This window comes from Gracilinanus agilis, chromosome 1 (assembly GCF_016433145.1).
Source record: "Gracilinanus agilis isolate LMUSP501 chromosome 1, AgileGrace, whole genome shotgun sequence".
Lineage (NCBI taxonomy): Eukaryota > Metazoa > Chordata > Mammalia > Didelphimorphia > Didelphidae > Gracilinanus > Gracilinanus agilis.
Window position 1 is genome coordinate 252,810,628 of NC_058130.1, and position 27,766 is coordinate 252,838,393.

At 37.3% G+C, this 27,766-nt stretch overlaps 1 protein-coding gene across 2 annotated transcripts in view; it reads left to right on the forward strand.

Moving 5' to 3' along the window:
• The first annotated feature begins 4,256 nt into the window (after positions 1–4,256).
• The window catches only part of FBXO10 (F-box protein 10), a 67,861-nt gene continuing 44,351 nt past the window's right edge, over positions 4,257–27,766 (forward strand). Inside the window, exons 1-4 of one of the 2 annotated variants that reach the window (XM_044660956.1) lie at positions 4,257–4,324; positions 8,584–9,174; positions 11,788–12,645; positions 27,463–27,612. In XM_044660956.1, coding sequence (XP_044516891.1) covers positions 8,590–9,174; positions 11,788–12,645; positions 27,463–27,612 — 1,593 coding nt within the window. In that variant the 5' untranslated portion in view covers positions 4,257–4,324; positions 8,584–8,589. Of the gene's footprint in view, positions 4,325–8,565; positions 9,175–11,787; positions 12,646–27,462; positions 27,613–27,766 lie in introns of those variants that run through there. The other variant, XM_044660948.1, reaches the window with a different exon arrangement.

Here is a 27,766-nt window from a genome sequence, read left to right on the forward strand (position 1 = left end):
CCTCCTTGCATTCTCATTTAAACTATCAAAAAGGCCAGGACCAAAGGCAGAGCCATATGGCACTCAATTGGAGACCTCTCCACAGATTGACAAAGAATTATTCTTTCACTATTATTAGACTAGCTGTGAATCCATTCAACAGCATTGTTCAGGTAGTTTGGTTTTTTTTAAATGAACACCTGTTTTCTGCAAAGTTGTCCACAAAGGCATAATGGGAGATTTTTTCAAATGAAATCAAGATACATGTCCTATTCCATTTTTTGTTTTATCAACAGAGAAACTTTTATATACATTTATATATAATTTTGATAAATTGGCATTAAAGTTAATTTGGGAGGTTAAATTATTTTTGTAAAATTTTTAAAAGCTACATAGAAATACTTTAAATTAAAAATGTTATAGCTTAAAGATATCAACATGTTTCCTTTTACTTCTATTTGTGAAACAATGTGCTTATATAATTCTTTTTAGAAAAATTATGCATATCCTCCCCATAACCACAATCTTTTCTAGCTGCAGTTGCCATTTTTTCCCTCTTTTCTCATATTACAATTCTTACTGTCCTGCCCCCATTTTAGTTTTATTTCTTTTTCTCTGAACCTTTTCTGGTTCAATTATGTGGTCTTCCTTGAAGATTGACAGGTTATGCACATAGTACTCAAGGTTTTGTTCAACAGTAGAATGCCATCTTAAATTTGGTTTCCAATATTCTTTGTGATAAGAGGCAGCATGGCATAATTGGTAGAGCACTACCCTTTGAGCTGAAGTTGTATCTTGACACATACTGCATCTGTGACCATATGCTAGACACTTAAATTGTTTGTGGATTCTTTTTTGAAGCAACTTTTTAAGGCAATTAGTTAGAGATGAATTGCTGGTCTCCATCGATAAAGGTATTTTCTATACTAGGGAATTCCTCACACTGGTGAAATCCTGTCATCAGTTCAGTCATGTCTGACTCTTTGTGACTATTTGGGGTTTTCTTGGCAAAGATACTGGAGTGGTTTGCCATTTCTTCTCCAACTCATTTTATAGATAAGGAAATTGAGACAAATAGGGTTAAGTGATTTGTCTAAGGTCATATAGCTAGAAAATATCTGAGACTAGATTTTTCCTCAGGAAGATTAATCTTCCTAACTCCAGACCTGGCACTCCACCCACTGCATCACTTACACAAAAAAATAATCTTCTTGATTATGACCAATATTTTGATGGTCTCTTATTGAAAACATTGTGTCAAAATAAAGTAATAAAAACTGGTACTTCCCAATGTCACTCCCTCAAATGAGGATGTAAGCTCCTCCTTCCCCTCATTCTCCACCTTACTTCAATCCCCAGATCCTCCCAGAATCAGTTGCCCAACCAGGCAGCCCCTTTCCCAGACCTGGGATGCTATTTCCTTAGGTTTACCAAACTGCAATATTCCTGCTACCAAATGAGCCACCTGGCTTGAAAACCCATATCAAGCAGGGTACAGTAGATGCTAGTTTTCAAGCTTTTTGGTCAGAGGGCATCTTTACATTCTTAAAAACTGAGGACCGCAAAGAAATTTTGTTTATTTAGGTTATGTCTATTGACAGCCAGGTGGCACAGTAATTAAAGTGCTGGGCCCAGAGTTAGGCCTGAGTTCAAATCTGGCCTCACACATTCTTTAGCCATGTGATCCTGGGCTGGGCAAGTCACTTAATCTTATTTGCCTCAATTTTCTCTTTTCCAAAATGATCTAGAAAAAGAAATGACAAACACTCTAGTATTTGAAAACCCCCAATAAAGGGTCACAAAGAGTCAGACATGACTGAAATGACTAAACAACAAAATTGATATTTACTGTATTTGGAATTAAAACTAACTTTTAAATATTTATTAATTCATTAAAATAATAATAAACTAATCAAATCTTTAGATAACACTTATGAAAAATAACTATTTTGAAAATAAAAAATTTATGAAAAGAGGGACATCATTTTACATGTTTTTGCAAATCTTTTTAATGGTTGCATTAATAGAAGACAGCCAGATTCCCATACTACTTCTGCATTCAGTTTGTACCAATATATTGTTTTGTTTGCAGTATAGGAGCCTCACATTTGTATTTGTAGTTATATAAGGGAAGAATACATTAAATAGGAGTATAACACCTTAGCATTATTATGAAAATAGTTTTGACCAAACAGACCCCCCTGAAAGGGTCAGGTGTCCATAGACCACACTTGGAGAGCTACTGTAGTAACATTTGTATTTTTAGTGCCTACCATAGTGCCTGATAGACAGTAGATGCTTAATAAATGTTTGTTGCTTGCTTGATCAGGCTGGGATCAGCTAGGGAAGTGGATAAGCAGAAAAGAGACTCACTGCTAGTTCCTTAGGTCATTGCTTCTGCCATGACCTTCATTCTCCTTTTCCCTATAGTGAATTCACTCTTAATCTTCCCCTAGTCACTAGCCACTTCTGCTCTCCCTTTCCACTGCATGCTCCTGAACTCATTTTTGTTGTGGTATAGTGAAAGATATCTGGATTTAAAGTGAGAAGATCCAAATTCAAAGCCTGGTTTTGCCACTTTCTACCTGTATGATATAAGGGTAAATCACTTTTGGATCTCAGTTTCCTCACCTGTAAAATGAGTAGATTGAACTACTCATAATATTCCATAACTGTCCTTTCATAAAAAGATATAGTAATTCAGGATTTACACCAGTAGATACTGGCTGGCATTCTAGTTAGTCAAAATTAGCAAGCTTTGACTGTACTTTATATAGCAACTCATTTTCAATGAGAGAGCCATTTTTTTCATTCAGTTCAGTGTAATAGAGATGATGCAAGTTTTATATTTTCCTTTATACTAAAGGATTACTTACTATATTATTGAATGGATCTATGATCTATCTACATAGATATTCTGTCAATATAGCTCATAATCCAATCACATCTTCTTATCCTTTATTATTCTTATCTCTCTTCTCCCATAAATCCTTCATAGGGGATTTGTACATGTTGGGGGCCTTTTACCATTTAGACTATTCTATCTTTTTTATTCCTCACTTTCTCCATATAACCAATCTATCTACTTTTCTGCTCATACATTTTCTTGATTATATTTTTCTGGGTTTTTGCACGTGATCATCATTGGTGTGTGAGGAAAGTTCTGTCCTCCCCTTTCTGGGTAACGCAGCTCACTTGAGTCTACATGAGTCTGTGTGAGTTTGTATCACCTAGGATAGGTCATGGGACTGTGGCCAACGCACTTGATCTGGAGAAGATTGGGTTTGATCCAGAAGGGAGGGGGCATTAAAAGGTTCTAGACAAGGAAGGATGGGTCTCTTCCTACAGTTATGGCCAAGAAGAAGGTGGCTGAGGGAGCCATGTTGAGACCACCCACATGGCTAGCTAGAATAGTCTTTCTCTTTCTGTCCTTTTCCTATTCTAGTGATACTAATAAAACTTTATGAAAAACAGGGAGCAGAGTCCTAATTTTGTTTCTGACATTGGTAATATACTGTGGTTTACTTATAGTCCACCATACATTCCTTCATTGCCCTTTAAGTCAATTGAAGTTTTGATTCTTTGAAAATGATGTTTTATTATTTGTAGCCATATTTTTTCGTCAGAAGAATCTTATTGGTATTAAAACCTTTTCTATGTGTATGCTTTAGAGCAGTTTTGAATCATTGAAATTATTGCTCAATTCCCCAAATGTTCCTAAGGTTATCTTATTATATATCTATAAAACATATAAAAATAAATTGTAATATGTTAACTTAGTGGTTTGTTCATCCTACTGCATTTCATAGCCTGGAAAATAGACATTCTTCATCTATTTTTTAAATGTGATTTGTTCATCTTATCTTTTGTAAATGGCAGTGAATCTCATTAAGGATGAGGAATAGTATTCTGAAGCTTGTTCCAGCAGCACAGTGTCATCCCCAAGCAAGGGCATCTAGCAAACTTTACCTTCAAATGAGTATGCCTCTTACATTTGGACCCTGTATAGGACACATACCAAGATAATGATATTCAACTTTGAGCAGATATCTCTCTCTTTATGCATTGCTTGATATTTATAATAATCATATATAATTATATATAATTATTAAGCAAATATATATTATATATTAAACAAATATATAATTATTAATCAAAGTTAGTGCTAGGATTTAATCCATCATGTAATCTTGTGTAATCATTACTTGTGTACAGCAGACATTTTGTTGGAATAGAAAAAAACTGCATTTTGCTCAAAGATCTAAAAGAAGACCCCTGGCATATTGGATAGATCCTCACTGGGGAATACACGAGGGGACATGAACAAGAGCAGTCACACCTGAAGGTATGGATGGGTTGTAGTCTGTACCATTATAAGGAATAACCACTTTAGTGCGATCACAGATCCATCAAAGGTAGAAGTTAGATGCTTTTTATTTTATTTTTTATAAAAACCCTTACCTTCTATCTTAGAATTATTACTGTGTATTGCAGTGATTCCCAAAGTGGGTGCTACTGCCCCCTGGTGGGTGCTGCAGTGATCCAGGGAGGTTGTGATGGCCACAGGTGCATTTATTTTTCCTATTAATTGCTATTAAAATTTAAAAAAATTAATTTCCAGGGGGCTAAGTAATATTTTTTTCAGGAAAGGGGGCGGTAGGCCAAAAAAGTTTGGGAACCGCTGATGTATTGGTTCTAAGGCAGAAGTATAGTAAAGTCCATAAGTGACTTGCCCAGTGTCACACAGCTATAAAGTATCTGAGGTCAGATTTGAACCTGGGGTCTCTCATCTCCAGGCCTGTCTATCAATTGAACCTCTTGGTTGCCTCTCAGATGCCTTTTAAAAAAACACACTAACAGGGAGATCTTAGAATCTTTGCCTCTTTTAGAAATTGTGTTAGTCTGAAGATATGATCTGATATAAGGCATTTAACATTCATCAAGTAATTAATTACATGTGTAAAGTGTGCCAGGAATAAATACAAACATAAAACAACTCCTATACTCAAGTATATATATGCTATGGAGAAAACAATGTATACATACATATATACACACATAAATATATGTAAAAACACAGAAAATCTAATATAAAGTAAATATAATAATTTCTGAAAGGAGGGCAGTAACAACAGGGGAAGGGAGAATCATGATAGGCTTTCTGTAGGAGTTTTCACTTGAGATGATGCTTGAAGGAATCCAGGGATTCTAAGGGAGAGAGGTGAGGAGGACATGTATTCCAGGTATGAGGGATGGCCTGTGCAAAGTAAGGAGATAGGAGAAAGAATATGACATATGAGGAGGGCAGTTTGGCTGAAACATTTCACTGCAGCCGTATGACAGCCATATCTTCTCTGTGCATCCTCCAGACCTCTAGAGACAATATACCTAGAGGGCTTGACCTTCTCATCTCTAGGATTTCTTCCTTAGTGTCCCATAGTGTCCAGATTGATGACCATCACATGTCCCCAGACCATACATCTCATCCCAACCATCTATTTGGAGCATCTTCTTGCCATCTACCTCCCTTTCCCCATGTATGTTGAATAATAAAACATGATGCTGATAAAGCCTTATAATGTTAAGTGCTAGAATTACAAATACAAGTAAGCAAAAGATGGGTGAATTGGAAGGGGGAGGAAAAGAGGGGACAAGTGCCCAACTATGGTACTTTGGAAATGACTGGGGAAGTGACCTGAAGATCTGGGCAGGTAAGGCTAAAGATTACCTATTAGAACATAAGGTCCCAGGGGCAGAGTGCTGGGCTTAGAATCCAAGGTTTTTGTATTCTTGGCTCTGCTAGTTATAGCTTAGTGACATTTTATACTCTCTAAACTTTAATTTCCTCAACTATAAAATGAGGGGGGTTAGGCTAGATGGTCTCCAAGGTCCCTTCAATCTAAATCTAAGATGCTATGGTCCTAAATTAATTCTGTCATTAATAGTGGCCAGACCATGTCAGTCAATTCTGTAAGAAATAAAGGAATCTCTGGACCGTCATTCTGAGCTGAAGATCCAAACCTTAATTGTGGAAATTAAAGCTGGAGGTCTCATCATGCCCAACCTATGGCAGAGACCCCCCCCTTAGATGTTCAATAATGTGTTTAATATGGTTTTGACAGTTAATTAATCTAAGTCATTAACAAGGCAGAAGACACATAGTATGTTAAGAAACTAAGGTTTGGTAACAAGGTTTTATAACATTTAATACAAAGTAATACATTCTAGTATAAGGTCAAAGTAACCTATCTTGCCCATAATACTCTAGGGACCCTGTAGTTGGCATAGATCTTCACAGGATCAAACATCCTATGATATCATCTGCTCAACTGTCCACTCACAATCCAAATGGGCATGGTTTATTTTTTACTATGTGAGTTTTAGCTTCCCTGGATAACTACACAGACCTGAAATGTTTATTCTCCCAACAGAAGTCCTTAATCTAGTTAGTTGCTATAATATTCTAATATGCAAAACTATATCCTTTCTAATACTGTGGTTAATATTCTGTTATTATAATTGGCATCCTATACACAGTCTACTAACTGAGTCTTTTTCTAAAAATCATAGTCGCAGTTATTTTACCTAAAGAATTATATGTGATCACTTGGTTTATGATCAATAATATAAAGGCAATAAAAAAGAATTTTCCTTTCAATTTTCCTTTCCCCTATTGCTCTTCTCACTGTCCCATTAATTTTCCAAACCAAAGCACCCCTACTTTGCCATCATTCTCCTACATATATTTTTTCCTCTCTCTATTAGAATATATACATTTTGAAGACAGAATCTGTTTTGCTTTTGCCCCAGATGCTTGGTATATAACAAGAGTTTAATAAATGCCTTTTCATTCATCCAGTATAGAGTAAATGAAGGAGAATAAGACTAGTCTGGTAAACTGGAGCCAGAATGTGAAAGGCCTCAAAGGCCAGACAACTTTGCCTTTTATCCTAGAGGCAAGAAGCAGACTCTGGAGCTTCTTCTATGGGAGAGTAGTGCTCTCTCACATTAGGAATATCAGTCTGACAACTGCGTGGATTGGAGAGAGGAGTGACTGGATGCAGGAAGACAAATTTAAAGGCTATTGCAATAATCTAGGCAATGGGAATAAAGGTCTAAATCAAGATAGTAGCTATGTAAGTTGAGAAAAGTGGACATATGTGAGAATATTGTGGAGGCAGAATTAAAAAAAAAAACAACCTGGCAACTGACTGGACATATAAAAGGTAATGAAAAGGGGAGAGTGAAGGATGACCGAGACTATGAACCCCAAGTGACAGAAAAATAGCAACTTCTACAACAATAGCAAACTTAGGAAGATGGAAAGGCTTGATGGTGAGAACAGGAAGGAATAATGAGATACTTTGAACATGTTGAGTTTGAGAAATCTTTAGAATATGCAGTTAATGTCTAATAGGTAGCTAGTGGTATGGCATTGGAGTTCAGGAGAGAGATGGGCTAGATATAAAAAAATAATTTGTAAAAAAATCCTGAGAATTTTTTTTCATATGTTATTAAGGATCCTTTTGAAAAAGTGTAGGTTAATGTCATAAAGGTATTATAGAGATAAGAAAGTAGGCCTTCTAACCATTAGTTATTGATTTCCTTTGTCCTCTTTTGGGGAGTAACTATAAGATTCATGATTCATTTGGTTTTTTTAGGTAACTTGAAAATTGACACATTTCCCCAACCCCCTAGAACTTTTAGAAATGTGTTTCTGCCAGGACAAGTTCCTTTGACTGACAGAGGGAAGGGATTCAGATTGATGAAAATTAGATGTGTCCCCAAGGGATGATTTCTAAATATTTATGTTAAGAGAACTGGCAATTTATGCTAGTCATTGTTGCTTGAGAATCCAAGGTTAAAATCCAGAATCCGAATATTTGCTGTTTGTGAGTAACAATTCAATCAGATATTTTGGAAAGGGAATCACAATGAAACTTGTCCCTGTTGGAGAAGGGACAGTGCCAGGGGAAAACATGGTCACAGAAAATTGTAAAAAAATACAAATTAAATAAATAATAGTAATAATCATGAATAAAGATATTTTTTATTTAGTCAGCTCCTTTTACCAGAACATGCCAAAGAACTAACATAGTTTCTCAAGATTATTGTGGGCCCTCTTTATATTGTTGTTAATTTGTTAATATCAGAGATAGACCTGGGAGCTGACCCAGGCAGCTAGTTGGTATAGTGGATAAAGCACTGGGCCTGAGGAAGACCTGAATTCAAATCCAATATCTGACATTTACTAGTTGTGTGAGCCTAGGCAAGTCTCTTAGCCTCTATTTGCTCATATGTAAAATGGAGATAATAGTAGCACATACCTCTCAGGAGTGTTGGGAAGATCAAATGTGATAATATTTATAAAGTGCTTAGAACAGTGCCTGGAACATGATAAATGTTAGCTATTGTTATTATTATTATTATTATTATTAGACTTCCATTCAGTCATACTATAAATTGAGAATGGAACTTGGACTTTCTTTGTGTTCTTAGGTCAAATAGACCTTAAGTAAAGTTAAAAGGAAAACTGTATCATTGGTCTAAAAAACGATCCTCTCATTTTATGTTTAACCTTTGTATATGTTCCTTATGTCCCAGGTGACCATGGAGGTGAATGGTCTCCCACTAGAGCTATGGCGTCTGATCTTAGCCTACCTGCGACTTCCTGACCTTGGTCGATGTAGCCTCGTGTGCAAAGCCTGGTATGAACTCATTCTCAGCCTGGACAGCACCAGGTGGCGCCAGTTGTGCCTGAGATGTATTGAGTGCCGACATCCCAACTGGCCCAATCAGCCTGATGTGGAACCTAGGTCTTGGAGAGAAGCATTCAAACAACACTACTTGGCTGCCAAGACATGGACCAAAAATGCCCAGGAACTAGAGTCTTCTAACTGTTTTTACCTCTTCCGAAGAAGAAAGGACCGGCGGGTTCTCTATGTTGGACCTGGTTGTGAATTTGACAACCTTGGCAGTGCCTTGACCTCAGCTAACATCTATGATAAGATTGTGCTATTCCCAGGCATCTATGAGGAACAGGGTGAAATTATCCTGAATGTTCCTGTGGAGATCATGGGCCAAGGAAAGCTTGGGGATGTGGCTCTGCTGGTCTGTGTGGATCAGCACTGTGCCACAACACGGCTATGCAATCTTGTCTTCATGCCAGTATGGTTCAGCCCTGTTATGTACAAGGTGGGTGTGCATTCAGACTGAGATCATACATAAAAAAGCAAATGTTATTTTTTTCTAGCCTTAATGTTTGGCTCTAATGATGTCATCCTTTTTCTCTCTTATCCATAGTTAGATGGTTAGAACTATGTAGTGCAGTGGTTAGAGATCTAGACCTGAAGTTCAAATCCAACTTTAGACACTTATTAGTTGTGTGACTCTGGGCAAGTCATTTAACCTCTATATGCCTCACTTTCTTTTCACCTGTAAAATGGGGATAATAATAGTACCTACTTCCCAAGGTTGTTGTGAGGATCAAGTGAGATAATATTTGTATTTCCCTTTGCAAACCTTAAAGCATGATATATTATAAAGTTATTATTATACCAGTATATGGATTAGATACATCCATTAAATTTTATTCTTTGGCTTTTTCATTATTTTTTATTTCCATTATTCAGTACAATTAGAAGGGAAGGAGAGGTAGAGAAATCCAAAATAATCTCTTTTTAGGCAAATTTTATTAGTTCTTTAAAAGGATAAGAAAAGGGGCTGCTAGGTTAACTCAGACTTGGAATTGGGGGAACCTGGGTTCAAATTTGACCTCACTACCTGTGTGCCCCTGGGCAAATCATTTAAACTCAATTGCCTAGCCCTTGCCACTCTTCTGTCTTAAAACTGAAACTGACAGAAGGTAAGGTTTTTGAAAAAGGACAAGGAAAGAAAGAAATTGAAAATAGTGACTAAAAAGAGTTTCTGGATCAGTTAGTCGACAACAATCCTTTTATGCTTGAGAGAAACACTCAGGAAATGCTAAATGACTTTTCCTAAATCACCTAATATATACTTGACTAATCTAGGAAGAAGAACATTTGTGCCCCTACTCTTTCAACTGGACCCCCAAATTCCCCTAAAATTAGTACAAAGACTTAGAGATAAATATTGGATTTTTTTTTCCTATAAAGTTATGAGGAACAAATAAGGGAATTAGCATTTTTTGCCTAAAAAAAGAAGTTAGCAAGGGGTAATGATAGCTTTTAAAATATGTGAAGGCTTCACTTGTCATCCAGACTTACATAGAGGGTTCAACAATAAGAAATGGACTTAAATGATAGCAGTGAAAATTTAGATTGGCAATAAAGGAAAAATTTAATCGCAGTAAAGATGATTATATATTAGAATGAGTCAATAGGGCTTCTAATCACCTATGAAGAATTTCTTAAAATAGGAAACCTTTTTTATAGGTCTGCTTAAATCAAGTGATCTCTGTAGACCTCAACTAAATCTATAATCTCATGTTTCAAATAGTATCTCACCTATATTAATAGGAAACTTAAAAATTCATTAAAAATAAAGCACTTAACCTCATTTTAGGCAGCTAAGTAGCAAAATGGATAGAGTGGTAGAACTGGTGTCAAGGAAGACTCATCTTCCTGAGTTCAAATCTGAGCTCAAACACTTACTAGCTATGTGACCCTGGGCAAGTCACATAACCCTGTTTGCCTCAGTTTCATCATTTGTCAAATGAACTGGAGAAGGAAATGGCAAACCACTCCAGTATCTTTGCCAAGAAAACCCCAAATGGGGTCACAAAGACTTGGTCATGACTGAACAAAAATAAAAACTCACCTTATTTTGCTTCTTATTTGGCTAGGTTTAGGTATCAGTAAAAGTTTAATGCCCTTTTCAAAGCTCTGCACTGGCAAGAATGGCCAATTCACAGAAAACAAAAGATTTCTAGCATGGCATTACCTGAGTAAATGCCCATGACAGTGTTCTACTGTGGGAATCTCTCCAGTCCTTGAAGCCGTTTATAGTAATCCCAAACTTAGATAAAGTTGTAGAGCTCTGTAGTCGGTACGCCATTATATGTGTCAGCTGTTATTACTGTTATTATTAAGACCAAATCCACAAGGCTTTGAATGGCCTCACTATAATGGGAGTTAAGGAGTGGATTCTAAACCAAGAGGTTCTGTTTCTAGTTCCCTTCCTGCCCTTTAAATACTCAGCCCAAAGAATTCATGATGTTATATTTAGATACCAGGGGGACTGTATTTCCACTCTCACTTTCCCTGACACGATTCTTTTGCATTTTCAAGGCATGTCAGGTCTAGGGTATTAATTTCATGGTGTCTGCAAATAAGAAGAAGTCTCCTGTGTTCAAATTGGCAAGCTGGGACACATTTATTAGAGCCCTACCTACCATCATCATTGATTGCTTCTATGAATTATTCCATACTTCAACTCCAAAACTACTGCAAGGACTCCTAGTTGTATGGAAAGGGCTAAAGATATATTATATCCCTTCTGTTTCTGGAGGTATTGTTTGTGCCCATTAGAACTTAGTGGGGGTGGGAAGAGGCAGACACATATGTTTAGTTTTAAATTTTTTCTCTTTGATTATAAATGGTACTTAGAAGCATGTAAGTGGAACCAAAAAAGTGATTCTGAAGTCATCATTCTGATGAGTGTGAGAGGTGGGTCAGGTTACAGAGGTTCATACGTTGCTAATAAATACATAATTCATTAGTTATTTGAATGAAATCAATTCCTTTGTAAAGGGAAAAGATCAGAAATATGGCAGGGAAATTCCTAGTTGTTTTACAGTTTTCATTTTTTTTATTTTCCATTTTTTAGGTATCTTCAGGTCATGTCCAATTTGACAACTGCAACTTTGAGAATGGGCAATTGCAAATTCATGCTCCAGGAACCTGCCAAGTTAAATTTTGTACCTTTAATCAAGCCAGCATCAGTCTTCATAGTGTAGCCCTTTGTGTCCTTGAAAACTGTGAATTTGTTGGGAGTGAAATTGCCTCTGTAACTGTTGAAGGGCATCCATCCTCTGATAGGAACTGGGCCTATAAGCATCTAATGGGACTAGTCAGGTCCTCTTCTGCTTTATTAGCTACCCAAGATTCAGAACCTTTTAACCCATCAAACCATGAAAACTTAGGGCACATGCCCATAAGAAACTTAAGGACTTGTGAGGTTGTTATAGGTGAAAACCAGAGCAACTTCATTCCAACTTCAAAATCACCACGAGCATGTGAAAAAGACTTTAAGAAGGAGAATGAAATTAACAGGGACCTCTGCTCTGCCAGGGATGGGAAGAGGACTGCCCATGATGCTGACTCCATTGATAGCGACCATAGCTCTAGCAGTGAAAATGAACCTGAAGACCAGTTCTTGTACAAATTCTCCCACCAGCTACCCAGTCTGAACCACACGTTGGCCAAGTCTCTCCTCTGCAGACCACAAACCACTGGATTGACCAACCTCCAGAAAGGCCTGGAATTGAAAACTCTGCAGCAGGAGCTTCAGAGAGACAGTGAGGCCCAGTCCCTTGCCTGTTCCTTACAGGGCTGCCTCATTAGGAAGTGTCTTTTCAGAGATGGGAAAGGGGGGGTCTTTGTCTGCTCTCAGGGCCATGCCAAGATGGAAGGGAACATCTTCAGGGACCTGGTGTATGCTGTCCGGTGTGTGCAGAATAGCAAGGTGCTGTGAGAGGTGCTCAAATGCACGTCTTTAAACAAGTAAAAATTTAGTCCTTAAGATGAGTTTTTAATCAATTGAGTCTAATTGTTTGCCTGTTTCCAGATACCTGATTCCTGATTTACCAGAGGGACCTATGTATAAAACATCTATGTGCAGTGAGTGCTTGGTGTTGTCACTGGGCTTATTGGATAACTTATTTTTTTCAGTGGTACTTTCAGAATGTATGTGTTGCATTTCCTTTGGTCTGCTTGCTTTCCCAGTTATGCTGTTTTCCATCATTACTCATTCTGTTTTAGAAAACATGTCCATATCCATAATTTAAAAAAAAACAGAATGTCATTGAGAAATTTAGAGCAGTTGTGAAGACAAATGGGTACTCATTTCTTCATTGCCTTGAATAGATGATCCCATGGGATCAGAATGGTCATACCCTACTTCTGTCCACACTCTTAGAGCACCTTCAAGAGTCCAGGAAGGCAGGAAGGATGTGATCTAGGCAACATCTCTGATTTATGAAGCCTGATTCTTATTGTACCAGGAAGGCAGTGCCTTATAAAATAGATTCTCATATGGTCAACATACATTACTGCTCTAACCGTGGTCCAGTAGAATCAGTGAAATGATATGTCCCTGATTTGTCATGTTAAATGATGTAATCCCCTGAGCTGCCTTTGGTACTAAAGTTACTCAAAGCCATTTCAAAGTCCTTGCCTCAGTGGTTTCCTTGTGCTGCTAAAAATGGCTCTTATCAGTGAACCCCTCCACACTCAAGGTAGTGCTAAAGTGACCACTATGTTGACTCCAGAAATGATTCAACAAAACACTCTAACCCAATCCCATAACATATTTGAAGGACTGTGGGACTTGGTCACTTGGTCAGAAGTGACACTGGTGTTCCATATGGGCTTCCTTCTAAAAATAATGTTAACCTGCCTTCTTCAAATTTGAAGGAAATTTCTTTGCATAAAAATATAGTTCAAGGAGCAGTTAGGTAGCAGTGAATAGAGAACCAGGCTTAGAGATGGGAGGATCTGGCCTCAGACACTTCTAGCTGTGTGACCCTAGGTAAGTCACTTAGCCCCAACTCCCTAGCCCTTATTGCTCTTGTACCTTAGAATCAATATAGTATCAATTCTATAAACAGAGGGTAAGAGTTAAAAAGAAAACAAAACAGGAATGTAGGTCAGTAAGTTAATGCTCCACTTTTGTTCCTAAACTGCTAAAATTCCTGCCCCCCCATTCAATATGCACTAATACTTATGCAGATGACTTTGAATTAATGCTTTTTCCTAGACACATTTAGCACCATACTATTCGTCTTCCCATAGTAGAAAGGAATAAGGGAATTTACAGATTTAAGGTTAGCTACATACCTGTTAGCCCATTTGATTTGTTCAAGTATTTGTATCTAGAAGTAGAGGAATGTGCATTAATATGAATAAAGTACTGGTGCATCCTGGGATTGCAAAGGTAATAACTCTGTTAATGAAGCACTTGCTCCATCAGGTCCCACCAGACTCAGAGGCTTTAAATATGGGCCAAGGACCAACAGAATATGTGTTCTCCAAGACCCAGCCTAGCTAAGGTTGAAGAGGCTAATCACCAGAGGCAGGGCCACCAGGTGATAGGTTTTTTAAATTTTTAAAATTTATTTTTTGTATCAGAATGAATATAGTGTTGCAAATAGTATTACCTCGATGCTGGTAACTTAAGTCTTAGCATATTAATTATCAGTGGCCACTTCCCCACTCCCCCCAGCTTCTTTCCCTATCCTCTGAAAAGATCCCTCTCCTGCTCAGTAGAAGAAATTTGCCCTTAGAGCAATAGCTATCCCCATGGTGCCAAGGAGTAAAACTTAACTGTTAATCACCTGAACAAAAAGATAGGCTGCTCATTTTTTAGTTGGGATAAAAATTAGTTTAATCAAAGCTTGGGAAAAACTTCAGCATAGGAGAATAGGAAAGTATCAATAATTAAATGAAGACTGAATAAAATATTCATTAAGCGCTTACTATGTATAAAGTGTCCCATTAAGTACTGAGGAACCCATGTTCTAATGAGAGGACAACACATGGAAGTCAGATGGAAAGATCCCATGGTTCTTAAGGTACTGCAGCAGATCAGATGTTAATATTTCTTCTTTAATGCCATTTCCACTGATAAACTCATATTCGTTTCTGATATTGAACTGTTTGACAGTGCCAAGATCTTTGGTGGCAAAAACTTTCCTTTCTAGGTTTCTTGTAGCTGTGGTTGTAGCCCTTACAGGAGCAGTAACCAGGCTGCATCTTTACAGGGTCAGCTTCCCAGGATCGTGGCTGAGGACACTGGGCTGGAAGTATTGCTATTCCCAAGACTCTAGGACTCACGGTCCTAGGCTGTCTTCATCAAGATCTGAGGGGAGATGGTGATTAGGGAGTGTTGATGGTAGTTTAATGTGCCTTGTGTCTCTACCTCTGGGCACCTCATTACTTCAGTGAAGCCAATTGGTCCATCTTGTGTGTGGCAGTTTGTTGACTGTTGGTGGGGATGGCTGAACCTGGAGAGTTGCCTTCACAGACAATGACTTTGTGAACTGGATATGAAAGTAGGGTAGGTTGCCTGGGGGGCACTGCCACTCCCAACGTTCTCAAGCCCACCTGCCTATCGGTGACATTTGGAAAACTGTTGTTGCTGGTAGTGATGAGGAAGGTGGTCTGTCTGCCAGGTATCAAGAAGCAGATCTGAACTAAATAATTATCTAATAAATGAAACATTAAACATTTAAGACAAAACAACCAGTAGAGTGATTGACTCAGCCACATTCACTTTTCCTATTGTAGGATGCTGTCCTATAGACTTATAGGAAAGGAGGGAAAAAAAGCATGTGGTACTCTCCTAGGTAGAGAGTCACAGAATTCTTTTGGTACAACTATGGACCAGGTTTTCCCTTTAGCAGCTCTCTTATTCCTTACAAGTCAGCCCAGAAATATTCCACTGCCAATAGCTACAGATATCACTCAGTAGCTGTGGGTTTCTGATTCTCTTGTGAATCTCCTCCCAGAGGAGAAGGAAATGAAAGGAAAGTTCATTTTTTGCTTCTTAGAAGAAGGAATATTGTACCATCTGGAAACTGAGGAATGAAAAAAACTCACTCCTATTAGGAGAAACTCATTTACCATTTAGTTATTGTGTCAGAGAACCCCAGGAATAAAGAAAAGCCAGCTGGCATTGAATGATAAGGATTTAAAAAGGGTGGCAAAAGCCCTGCAAAAAGAAGCTTAAAGGTAACTGATAGCTTCTAGATTAGTGATTAGGTAACACCAATTGTTACCTAACACAAACACAAAAATGCTCTTCACACTAGTGATGAGCTTCAAAAGTACAAAATACTGCTTTTAACCCTGGTTGCTATGGTACAAGTAGTTAGTTTGCTGCCCTTTCTATTTTTTGTGGAAGGGTGAGAGAGAGAGAAAACTTTCCTGGGAAGGTGGTTTTAGGTTTTTTTAGGAGGCAAAGATGACACATGGTGAGCAGTCAGAGAAAAGCTAATTGGGTTGGAACTTAACATCCAGAAACTATTAGCATGGTTGATAAAAGAAATGGTTGAAGGAATCAGCATTTCAAAGATTGCCTCATATGGGACTGGACCAGATGAATGTGAATATAATAACAGAGCCAATATACTTGTATATCGGAATGCTGAATTGCAAATCACAAAGTCCAGAGTCATTCTGTCCAATGGAGAGCCATTTAGGGTGGTTTGGGGACAGGGTAGCAGAATTTTCAATTTAACAAGTCGTTATTAATTAAATACCTTCCATGTGCAAAGGCACTATGCCTGTGTGCTAGGAGTTAAAAGACTAGCCATCCTTCCTCTCTCAGAAACTTAGATTCTTCAGCTTTATCATATTACAGTTCTTCCCAGATTCAATTTTGTTAGCATTCTATGTACTCATTCCAAGCCACTAATTAATAGATTCTCTGCCATGTTTTCCTCTCTCTTCCCAGTTCCCTTAAAATAAAGGAAAAATAAACCAGTAGTTTTTAGTGAATAACATTTCACTTTCATCCATTTCGATCTGTAAATATGAGTGCAAATCCAAGAAGTTCAAAAAATGAAGCATCATTTGTAACTTAAATGTTAAAAATGGTATTTCTCTATTCCCTACACCTGCAACAAAAGGTTTTTGCTTAAAAAACATAGGAAAAGTGTCTGTATGACCATGGAGAATTTAGATGTAAACAAAAGACTTAGTTGGCCTGATTATATTTATTTATTTATTTTTGAAACTCTTATCTTCTGTTTTAGTATCAATTCTAAAACAGAAAAGCAGCAAAGGTTAGGTAGTCTTGGTCAAGTGACTTGCCAGGGTCACACAACTGGGTAAGTGTCTGAGGCTCTTCTGCCTCGGAAATAATACATAGTACTGAATGGAAGATGAGGGTTTAAAAAAAAAAAAAAAAAAGATGGTCCATGAAAGCCTGAGAGAAAAAAAGCAATGATGACAAAGATCCATCTTGGACCAAGAACAGGTCACACCAAATTAGCATTATTTCTATCTTGATTGGGGTGGTTTTGATTTTCTGGCCAAGATTACTAGAGACAGCTGAAGCCTAAAAAGCAATTAGCCTCCTTTAATTGTCAGGGAGGGACATAATTAGCCACACCTGAAAGCCAACTCACTTTTCTCCAGCTGAAGCTAACCTTGAGGCTTTTCAGTGACCCCCAGACAACCCCTCCCCCCATTGGGTCTCATAATAAATCTGGTCTTTTCAGACCCCTTGATCACTGATTTAACAAAAAAAGGGTCAGTCTAACCTATTTTATTAACAGTTACATGTATTACTGTTAATAAATTGTTATTTTGCCCTAGAGAAAAATCATGCCTCAGTTTGCCTCAGTGTCTTTTTACTTAGTGCTACAGTAAACTGAAGAGGGTTTAAAGGAGGCCAACTAGGATTATGAAGGGCTCTGAGCTCATATATGAGATTCAGCTAAAGGGACCAGGAATATTTAGCTAGAAGTGGGAGTGGGCTGGGTTAAAGGAAGGGAAGCACATCTTCAAGTATACAAAGAGCCATCACTGAGAAAGGATTTGAACTTTTTCTTTGTCACTCCAGAGAGCAGAAATAGGTGTCATGGGTAGAAGTTGCTAAGAGGCATATTTAGGCTTTATGCAAAGAAAAACTTCCTAACAATTTATTGGGGTTTTTTTTAGTCATTTTTTCAGACCTGTCTGACTAAAGATTTTCTTGGTAAAGATACTGGAGTGATTTGCCATTTCCTTCTCCTGCTCACTTTTTTTACAGATGAAGAAACTGAGGCAGAGTTAAATGACTTGTCCAAGGTCACACAGCTAAACCTGATTTGAACTGGGGTCTTCCTGACTCCAGGCCTTGTGCTTTATCCAATGCACCATCTAGCCTAACAATTAGAGCTATTTAAAAGTAGAATAGACTCCTTCAGGAAATAGGAGATTCTCCTTCATGGACATTCTTCAAGCAGAAGCTGGACGATCATTTGTAGGTTATGTTGTAGAAGGGATTTTGAGGCAGCTGAAGTTTATAAGCATCCCTTTAGACCCAGAAATTCTGTGATTCTTTCCTCTAGAATAGTCAATAAATAAATAAAGCCAATAAACTTCTTTTTGGAAAAATTGGGATCACTTGATCCTATTGACATTTATTTTTTGCTTATGAATGGGAAATAAATTTGAATCATACATTGCAAGGGCTCCTCCTAAAATGTCACTAGCATTAGAACTTGAAGAGGGGCTCAATGGATCAGTGAAGAGAGCCCCAGGCCTGGAGATGGGAGTCCTGGGTTTGAATATGGCCTCAGATATTTCCTAGCTATGTAACCCTAACAAATCACCCCCATTGCCTAGCCCTTACTGCTCTTCTGCCATGAAACATAGTATTTATTCTAAGATGGAAGGTAAGGGTTTAAAAAAAAAAGACTGAAAGAGAGTTCAGAGTTTAACTAATCCTTATAGGGAAATTGGGAGGCAGAAAAGTTGTTAATTTTTCTGCTCACATCAAGTATGTTTCATTTTCACTTGTGGATTATTCTGTTTTCTGGCATCATAGAGAAGCACTTCATGTATATTTTCTACTTCACTAGTTTGATTTTAATTATTGACAAATTGAATGAAAATTAAGCCCTGTCAGAGTGCTGTAGATGTAGCAGATTTCCCATGTAAGAAATTAGTCCATATCTTCCCTGAGGAGTATTGTACAAGTAATGGGTTCTTTCAGTTTTACTATAAAATTTTGTCCCCCTTGTTCTTATTGGATGTTAACTTCATCATAGTTAAAATATTCTACTTCTGATTTCTTTTAGATGTTATTGTTGAAAACCAGATCAAATTCACTTTCCTTTCGTGCCTCTATAGGATTTGGGGACATATTATCCAGCTATTAATAATTTAAAAATCATTCCAAGCCTCTATCAAAACCACACATACAAAAAAGATCTCAAATTAGAAAATCTGTTTCTGACTCTCATTAATATACATTTTGTGGCTTGGATATATAGCATTTCTTTCTACCGAATGTATAGTTTGAGTTTTTATATGGTATTTCCAACATCAAAGCTATTGGTGCTGTCCCTAACATGGAGAGATCTCTCAGTAGTTTCAGAAAATTTCTGCAGTCATTTTTAAATGACTAAATTTAAAAATGTTAAAAACATTTTTTTAGAACTTTAAGTAATTATTCAAAGATTTTGTCAATGGGAAAGGCTTCCTGAATGAGCAGGTATCACGTGCTCTTCCAATTGTGCATTAAAAGCACAAAGCAGTTCTCAGTAATGTTCTCTTTATACAACAGTCACACTCTTTACAAACCTAACTTATTTTGTGGTCTGTGTGACAACTTAAAAAATTCTGAAATTTATCTGTTAGGTGATTATTGCCTTGTGATTATTGCCAGAATAGCTACCACCTACTCCAGTAATCACATTGTAGAGCTTTGGCTGAATAAATTTTAAGAGATGAAATAGACACTCATTTAAAGAAGCCACAGTGCTAATTTGTCTGTCTCACATTTCTATCTATGTGTAGGCAAGTTGTGGCCTAAAAATTCTAAATTAATATTTATGCTAATTGGAATTTGAACCTCCTTGAGCAAACATAGCTGTCTCTCATTATGTAAGCAGACCATGTGTTCCATTCTAGAGAGGCAGAGGACAGAATGCTGCTGAATTTGATGTCAGAAGGCTTGGGTTAGCCCTCCATGACCATGGGCAAGTGACTTAACCTTTCAAGGCTTCATTTGTAAAAAATTAGGAGGCTGAACTAGCTATCCAAGGTGCCTCCCAGCTCTAAATTCTATGATATATGTAGAAAAGGCATGGTTTTCTTTCGCTCTTATTATAATATTTAATAGTTTTACAATACCTTAAGTCAAAGAAATTCAAAATACTATATAAATGTCATTTTCATTAATGAAGCTTTGTAAATAGAGTCTACTTTAAGAATAGATAGAATAGGGGCAGCCAGGTAGCATGGTGCCAAGTCTGGAGTAGAGAGCACCTGGGTCTCAAATACTTCCTGTGTGACCCTTGGCAAATCACTTAACCCTGTTTGCTTAGCTCTTGCTCTTCTGTCTTGGAGTTGTTATTAGGACAGAAAGCAATGGCTTAAAAAAAAGAGTAGATAGAATAGGTCTATATCCATGTCGGTGAATCTATGGCATGTGTGCCTGAAGGGGGCTGCTCCTTTCCCTCTCTCCACACATGTCTGAGGACATTTTTCACATGACCCACCCCTCTATCCAGCAGTCCAATGGGAACTCTTCCTCCCTCCCCTGTCTGAGGAAAGATGGTAGGACTCACACACCCTGTGAGAGTTGCAGTTTGGGCACTCAGTCTCTAAAAGGCTCACCATCACTGTTCTATATCATTAAGGTGTGATTTGAGGACGTGTTAGAAGAAATCCCCTGAGTACCCAATAGATCGAGGGACTACAGTGTCTACAAAGGATTCACTGCATTTGTTAACTCTTGCCTCCTCTGTTAAAATGTAGATAATCCTTCTATGGATATCATATCAAGTCAATAAAACTTCAGTATTAATTCCTTTTACCAGATCTTTGTGAAAACAATGGGATACAGAAGGGCTGGTGAGGGAAGATACATTTTGCCTGCTTCACAGTTTTGACTAAGTCAGACTCAGCTCTTTGAAACGAATAAAATTCAAGGATTTCTTTTCTTATTATAAAAAAGGATAAAGACCAGCCAAAGTGAAATGAAGGTAGTTGACTACATTATTCAAGGCAGGTATGGGGAGATAAGTTTTAGGGATTGGGAAAAGGAGGTAAGAAAGCTCAGTTGATATATCATTAGATATTTTAACTATTATTGGATACCCTTTTGGGGAAGAAAGAAAATAAGGAAGGGGATTTTGAATGACTGATTCATCATTTAATTAGGAATTGAATGAATCACCTCTGTAATAAGAAAGCAAAAGAGATATAATTTAATTTTTCTTCTGATACATGTTGTTCATTAAAATGAGACCATTCAAAAGCAATTTATAGGCTACTTCCCAGCACTTAGTGGTTTTAACAGTTTTTTTGTTGTTTAGTCTTTTATGGACATGTTCAACTCTTCACAATTCCTTTTGGGGTTTTCTTGGCAAAGATATTGAAGCAGTCTGCTGTATCTTTCTCCAGCTCATTTTATAAATGAGGAAACTGAAGCAAACAGAGTTAAATGATTTGTTCAAGGTCACACTGATAGGAAGTGTCTGAGGTTAGATTTGAACTCAGGTCTTCCTAACTCTAGGTCTGATGATCTATCCACTATGCCACTGTGCCCTTTAACAATTTACTTGCCTGTAATTAATTATTAGAGATTTAGAACACTTTTTCATGTGCTTATTGATACTTTTGATTTCTTTATCTGAAAATTGCCTATTCATGTCCCTTGCCCATTTATCAGTTGGGGAATGGCTTGATTTTTTATACAATTGATTTAGCTTCTTGTATATTTGAGTAATTAGACCTCTGTCAGAATTTTTTTGTTATAAAGATTTTTTTCCCAGTTTGTTGTTTCCCTTCTGATTTTGGTTGCATTGTTTTTGTTTGTACAAAACTTTTTTAATATAATATAATCAAAACTGATATTAGCACTAACATTCCTATTGCACATTTAACTATGGTCTTGGTGATATGATTTTGTTTGACTGCAAAGGAAAACTACTAGTATTCTCTGATCTTGACCTTGGTGTAGACAAAACCATTCTTTCTCAGATCTTTCCTTCAGGACTCTATGGGCTGGCTTTTCCCTTAATCACTTCCATCCATTTTGCTCATTTTGAAAAGGGGTCCCAGGATGGGACTCTTTAAGCTTTCCTGGAATCAAAAAGTAGGAAAGGTTTTGCCATTGGCCACTGCCTCAGAGAAGGGCTTCCCCTGCTTAGACTTACTTACCAATCGCCATCCTACCATGCCTTTGGTTCTAGGTATGAATCCATTACAGTCATATTGGTCAATCTGATAGGTGTGAGGTGGTAGTCAGCATTGTTTTCATTTGAATTTTTCTAATAAACAGTGATTTAGAGCATTTTTTCATATGATTATTGATAGCTTTGATTTCTTCATTTCTAAGTATGATTCCATATTTGTTAACCTTTTCCCTGATTTGGGGAGCTATAATCATAGATATCACCAAAAATCCTTTTTGTTTTTCTCAAGCCCCTATCTAGTGATTTCAACCATAGAAAAAGTTTTCCCCTCTTCTCTCTCTGTGCCCCAGGGTAGCTCTAGTTTCCTATTGAGTTCTTTTTACTTTTCTCCCCAAGGAAACAGACAAATACACAATGACTATATTTTAGAAAAGCATTCTTATTGTGTGGGGCCCCACAAGGTCAAAACCATTTTCATAATAATGCTATGTTCTAATTTCTAATATGGTAAAAAAAAATCAGTAGTTCTAACCCTCATTAACAAAAGTTCTTTGGAGGGGGGAATCTCAATAATTTTTCAGAATGTAAAGGGGTCCTGAGACAAAGTTTAGAAACCATTGTCTTAGAGAAACTGATTCCTTTTTGAGAACATTTAGCAAATATAGAAAGTAAATGGACTAAAGATGTGTGGAATGAGCTATGTGCCTTATATATATGTGTGTGTGTGTGTGTATGTGTGTGTGTGTGTGTGTGTGTGTGTGTTTTTGTATGTGTGTCTATACATAAGAGTCAGAGTGAGTTGAGACCCACAGGGAGGTAGAATTTCACCTTGTGGTCATGCCAAATAGGGAGAGCTACAGCCTCTTCCTAGTTCCCATCCTCCCCCCACATCCTCCTACCCCATCCCTCAGTCCCCCAAAACTTGCCTCACTGAAATTTCTTCCTGTGTCCTAGTAGCAATACTGCTTACAACCACTTCTCAGCATGCTTGTATTTTTTTTTTCTGATGGCCACCCCTCCTGGGAAACTTTTTTTTTTTTAAACCCTTACCTTCTGTCTTGGAGTCAACACTGTGTATTGGCTCCAAGGCAGAAGAGTGGCAAGGGTAGGCAATGAGGGTCAAGTGACTTGCCCTCCTGGGCAACTTCTGACCATTCCTTTTTCCTCAGGGAAAGTAGTAACAAAGCTGGCTTTGTTATGATTTCATAGCTCCAAGGCCAAAGTAGATATGTTTGTGAATTCTCAATTACACTAATGAGAATAATTTTTTAAAACCAGCCATTAAATAAGACTCATTTTTAGTTGCTTCCTGGAGAATGAATTAACTTTAATTGAAAATTTTGCTTAATGTTGAGCCCTTAATTTAACAATATTTCACATATACCTTTCATAGACTCTATTTACCTAGGAATGGACTGACTAAATGGAAAAAATGTACAGGACCATTCTTTTTTTTAAATAAATTTATTTTTATTGTATTGATTAATTATGATAATTTTTTCATGGTTAAATGATTCATATTCTTTCCCTTCCCTTTTCCTTCCCCACTCCCATAGCCAATTCACAATTCCACTGGGTTTTACATATGCCATTGATAGACCTATTTCCATATTATTGATATTTGCACTAGGGTGATCATTTATAGTCTGCATCCCAAATCGTATCCCCATCGACCCATGTGGTGAACTGACGCAGTTGTTTTTCTTCTGTGTTTCTACTCCCACAGTTCTTTCTCTGGATGTGGATAGCATTCTTTCTCATAAGTCCCTCAGAAATGTTTTGGATCATTGCATTGCTGCTAGTGGAGAAGTCCATTACAATCAATTGTGCCACAGTGTATCCATCTCTGTCTATATGATTCTCCTGGTTCTGTTCCTTTCACTCTGCATCAATTCCTGGAGGTCATTTCAGTTCACATGGAATTCCTCCAGTTCATTATTCCTTTGAGCACAATAGTATTCCATCACCAACAAACACCACAATTTGTTTAGTCATTCCCCAATCAAAGGGCATCCCTTCATTTTCCAAGTTTTTGCCACCACAAAGAACGTGGCTATAAATATTTTTGTACAAGTCTTTTTCTCTATTATCTCTTTGGGGTACAAACCCAGCAGTGGTATGGTTGGATCAAAGGGCAGGCAGTCTTTTAAAGTCCTTTGGGCATAGTTCCAAATTGCCATCCAGAATGGTTGGATCAATTCACAACTTCACCAGCAATGCATTAATGTCCCAATTTTGCCACATCCCCTCCAACATTTATTACTTTCCTTTGCTGTCATGTTAGCCAATCTGCTTGGTGTGAGGTGGTACCTCAGAGAATAGGACCAGTCTTAAGAGTCAGGTAAAAACCATAGGATGTCAGAGAAATTCACTTCAGACCCTGAGCTGAACACTAGTTTGGAGTCTCCCTGGAGCTGAGTTACTGTGAATCAAAGGAGCACTAACAAATTCCCTATACTCTGTTGTGTGCAGATGCAAAGCATGGAATCCTTGCAAAGGTACAGGGAGACCCTAACCCAAAGTTCTCCAGCAGGGTCCCCTGGAATTCTGGGTGAGGCTCGGGTCTCCCTGTACCTTTGCAAGGATTCCATGCTTTGCATCTGCACACAACAACTCTTAAGCCACAGTATGGATATTGTGCAGAAACAAACAACTTTATCTTTTGTGTGCAACTGAATTTCATCCAATCCATTCTGAAGATTGCTTAGGAGAAAGACCAAGCCAATTTTTTCAGAAATGAATTTGTAAATCAGAAGTAAAATTTGTCTAGCATTTTGTCTAGCAATCTCAATCCAAATGATTTCCAGAATTGTAAATGAACAACATCATCTATACCAAATAGAACTCAGTCAAATGTCTCATTAGCTTATGTGAGATTAATTAGAATCTCTGTTTGGTTTTCATTTGTAATAAGCTTTTGTGCTCATAATTTGTTCTCTTACTGAAATGTTATTATTCTCCTACTATGATTTTTGTAGTTTATCTCATTTGCAAAGCTTCCTGATTTGACTGTCATATTTAACAGGCAATCATTGTACCTTTCAGGAAAATTTGAAATAAAAAGGGTAAGTTAGTCAGAACAGCCTTGAAAAATCTGTGGATGGCATTTCTCAAGCCCAACAAGGTTCTTTGGAAATTTGAATAAATCAAACTCCTCTGACCTGAGTTTATTTTCAGGAAAATTGAACTGACAGTGAAGAAGATAGTAGATCTATTTAGTATAGAGATAGTAGAGACTATTTAAATCAAAGGTTGGGCTGTGTAACCCTGGGCAAGTTCTTTAAACTCTCTCAGGCTCAGATTCCTCATCTGTAAATTGGGATTGATTATAGCTTCTAATACTCAAGGTTTCTACAAGGATCAAAAGAGATAACTTATGTAAAATGCTTTGTAAACCTTAAAGAGCTATATAAATGCCAGTAAGCAGCAATTTATTTAGCCAGCTAGCCAGACATAGTATGGTCCAAAACATGCCACTTAAAAAGGAGAATTTAGGGTTAGCTATATAATACTGAAAGTAATAATAGCTTTCCTTTTTCAAGGATATGCTTTTTTGGATAATGATAAATTCTTATATTTACCTTCCTGTCATAATCTGAAATGCTCATGTTTTTTCCTCAAATGAATATGATCAATTTCCCTCATGGAGCTTCAAATGAAGATAAATTAAAAACTGTGGAAATTATAATAGCACCTTTGAGAGAAATTCTAACTAATCAGGAAGTATTTTAATGTTTGTGATTCATAGTTTTAACATTTCTCATTAAATTAAGAGGACCCAGACATTAGCCCTGAAAGAACAATTTTCAAGTTTCTTAATTCCTGCTTTCTGTAGGGGTATTGTCTTTGCCATGTTTACCCTTCTTGCATAGCAGCTTAAAGATTAGAATGAGAACCAACTCTTATCATCAGCTACCTCCTCAAGACCTGCTTTTAGGTCACTGCAAACATCCCAATGAGGAAAGATCACTTGAAAGCCAAGGCATTTGAGTTGATCCTTGAAAGGAGCTTGAGATTCCAAGAAATGAGGAGAGAGAGTAGTCCAGGATTGGGAGACAGTTTGTATGAAGGCACAGAGATGAGAAATAGAGATGCCATTTATGATGGACAGCAAGTTAGCTACATTGCCTGGAGCTTAGGGTATGTGAGGGGGAATAGTTATAGAATCAGCTTGGAAAAACAGACTAGAGCTAGATTGGGAGGGCCTTTAAATTGTAAACAATTTGTTTGCAATTTTGTTCTAGAAGCAATAGAGTTGTTGGTTTCCATGTCATCTAAGCCTTCTGAGTAGTCAAGCAGCCTTGGCAAAGAAGGAAGGGAAAGGTAGTGTCATGTCTTCTAAACAAAGGGCCAGTGTTCTAGGGTGGTTTGGGGCTGAGCCAGAGGTGAAAAAGGGATGGGGGCAAAAAGGTAGATAGTAAGGTACTTGAGGTTGTTGGGGATTGAGGCAGGAGGATAAAGCTCAATCTGAGGTTGATTAATTATAGAGGATTAAGTTTATTTAAAAATTTTTTTCCTCCAATCTTGGACAGGGCAGATCTTCCACAAAGAAATACCAATAATCAAAAAGCAATTTATTAGGTTAGGATTAGGATGACCATTCTGTTTGCATTCAACCCACATTTCATTGATGATTTTCCAAAATGATATAGCAGTGTCAAAGGGACTCAAAATAAATGATTGCCTTCCTGAACATCTCCATATTTAATGTGCCCATGAATAATGCTGATGTTAAGTACTACTGTGTGGATGTGGCTTCCAATTTTCCACAGTGTACAGGTGAACACTGTATTTTATTTTGTTTTGTTTTTGAGGCTGCAGCCATTGTTTTTAAGGGCCTATTGCTTCTGGCTTCATTTCAATGCCCTTGCTCAGAAAATCCCTCCCATCCTATCACATCCCCCATCTTCTTTCCAGCCACATGATAGCTACTCTTTTCATCTTCATTGGGTCCCATCAGTTCACAGCTAGGCTGCATGACTTGAAGTTGTGATTTTTTAAAAAATGGTTGTTTGTATTTGTTTTAAAATAGCATTTCCATGTGTCTACCTATAGATAAATGTAGAGTAAACATTAAACTTTGATCCAGTTTTCAAGAAATTGACAAGAAGGTGATAAGGAAACCATAGTTCTGAGTAAAAAAATGAAGGTGGGGTGGGTAGGAGTGGGGAAAAATGCTTTTGTTTGGAAACTAGAGCCAGATTTGAGATATATACATATATATATATATATATACATACAATGTGTGTATGTATATATATATTACATATAATGTATATTACTTAAACTGAAACATTAGAAGAAAAGAATTTTAAAGAATTGAGAGATATGTCAACTGGTAAGAGAAGGACTAGACTTTTCAGTGTGTCATGTATTTCAGAGCTTTATAATTGAACAATAAAGAATACTTTCTCTTTCTGGTTTAGATCATCATGCTAAAGAATGACATTTACCATTGTAAAGCATCAGGAATATTTTTGCGCCTGGAAGCAGGAGGCTTGATTGCTGACAATAACATTTATTCCAACTCGGAGGCTGGTGTGGATATCCGAAAGGGAGCCAACCCATTCATACTGGTATCACTCCATTTACTCTTCTTCCTTTTTGTTTTTTTCAGAACTTGACTATCAGACTTCTTTGTTTTCTGCTAACATTTTAAAATTTCATTTGTAAACTCATTTGGTCTTTCCATTTTTCTCTCTGTGATATTTTGTACTTTCCCTATCTCCT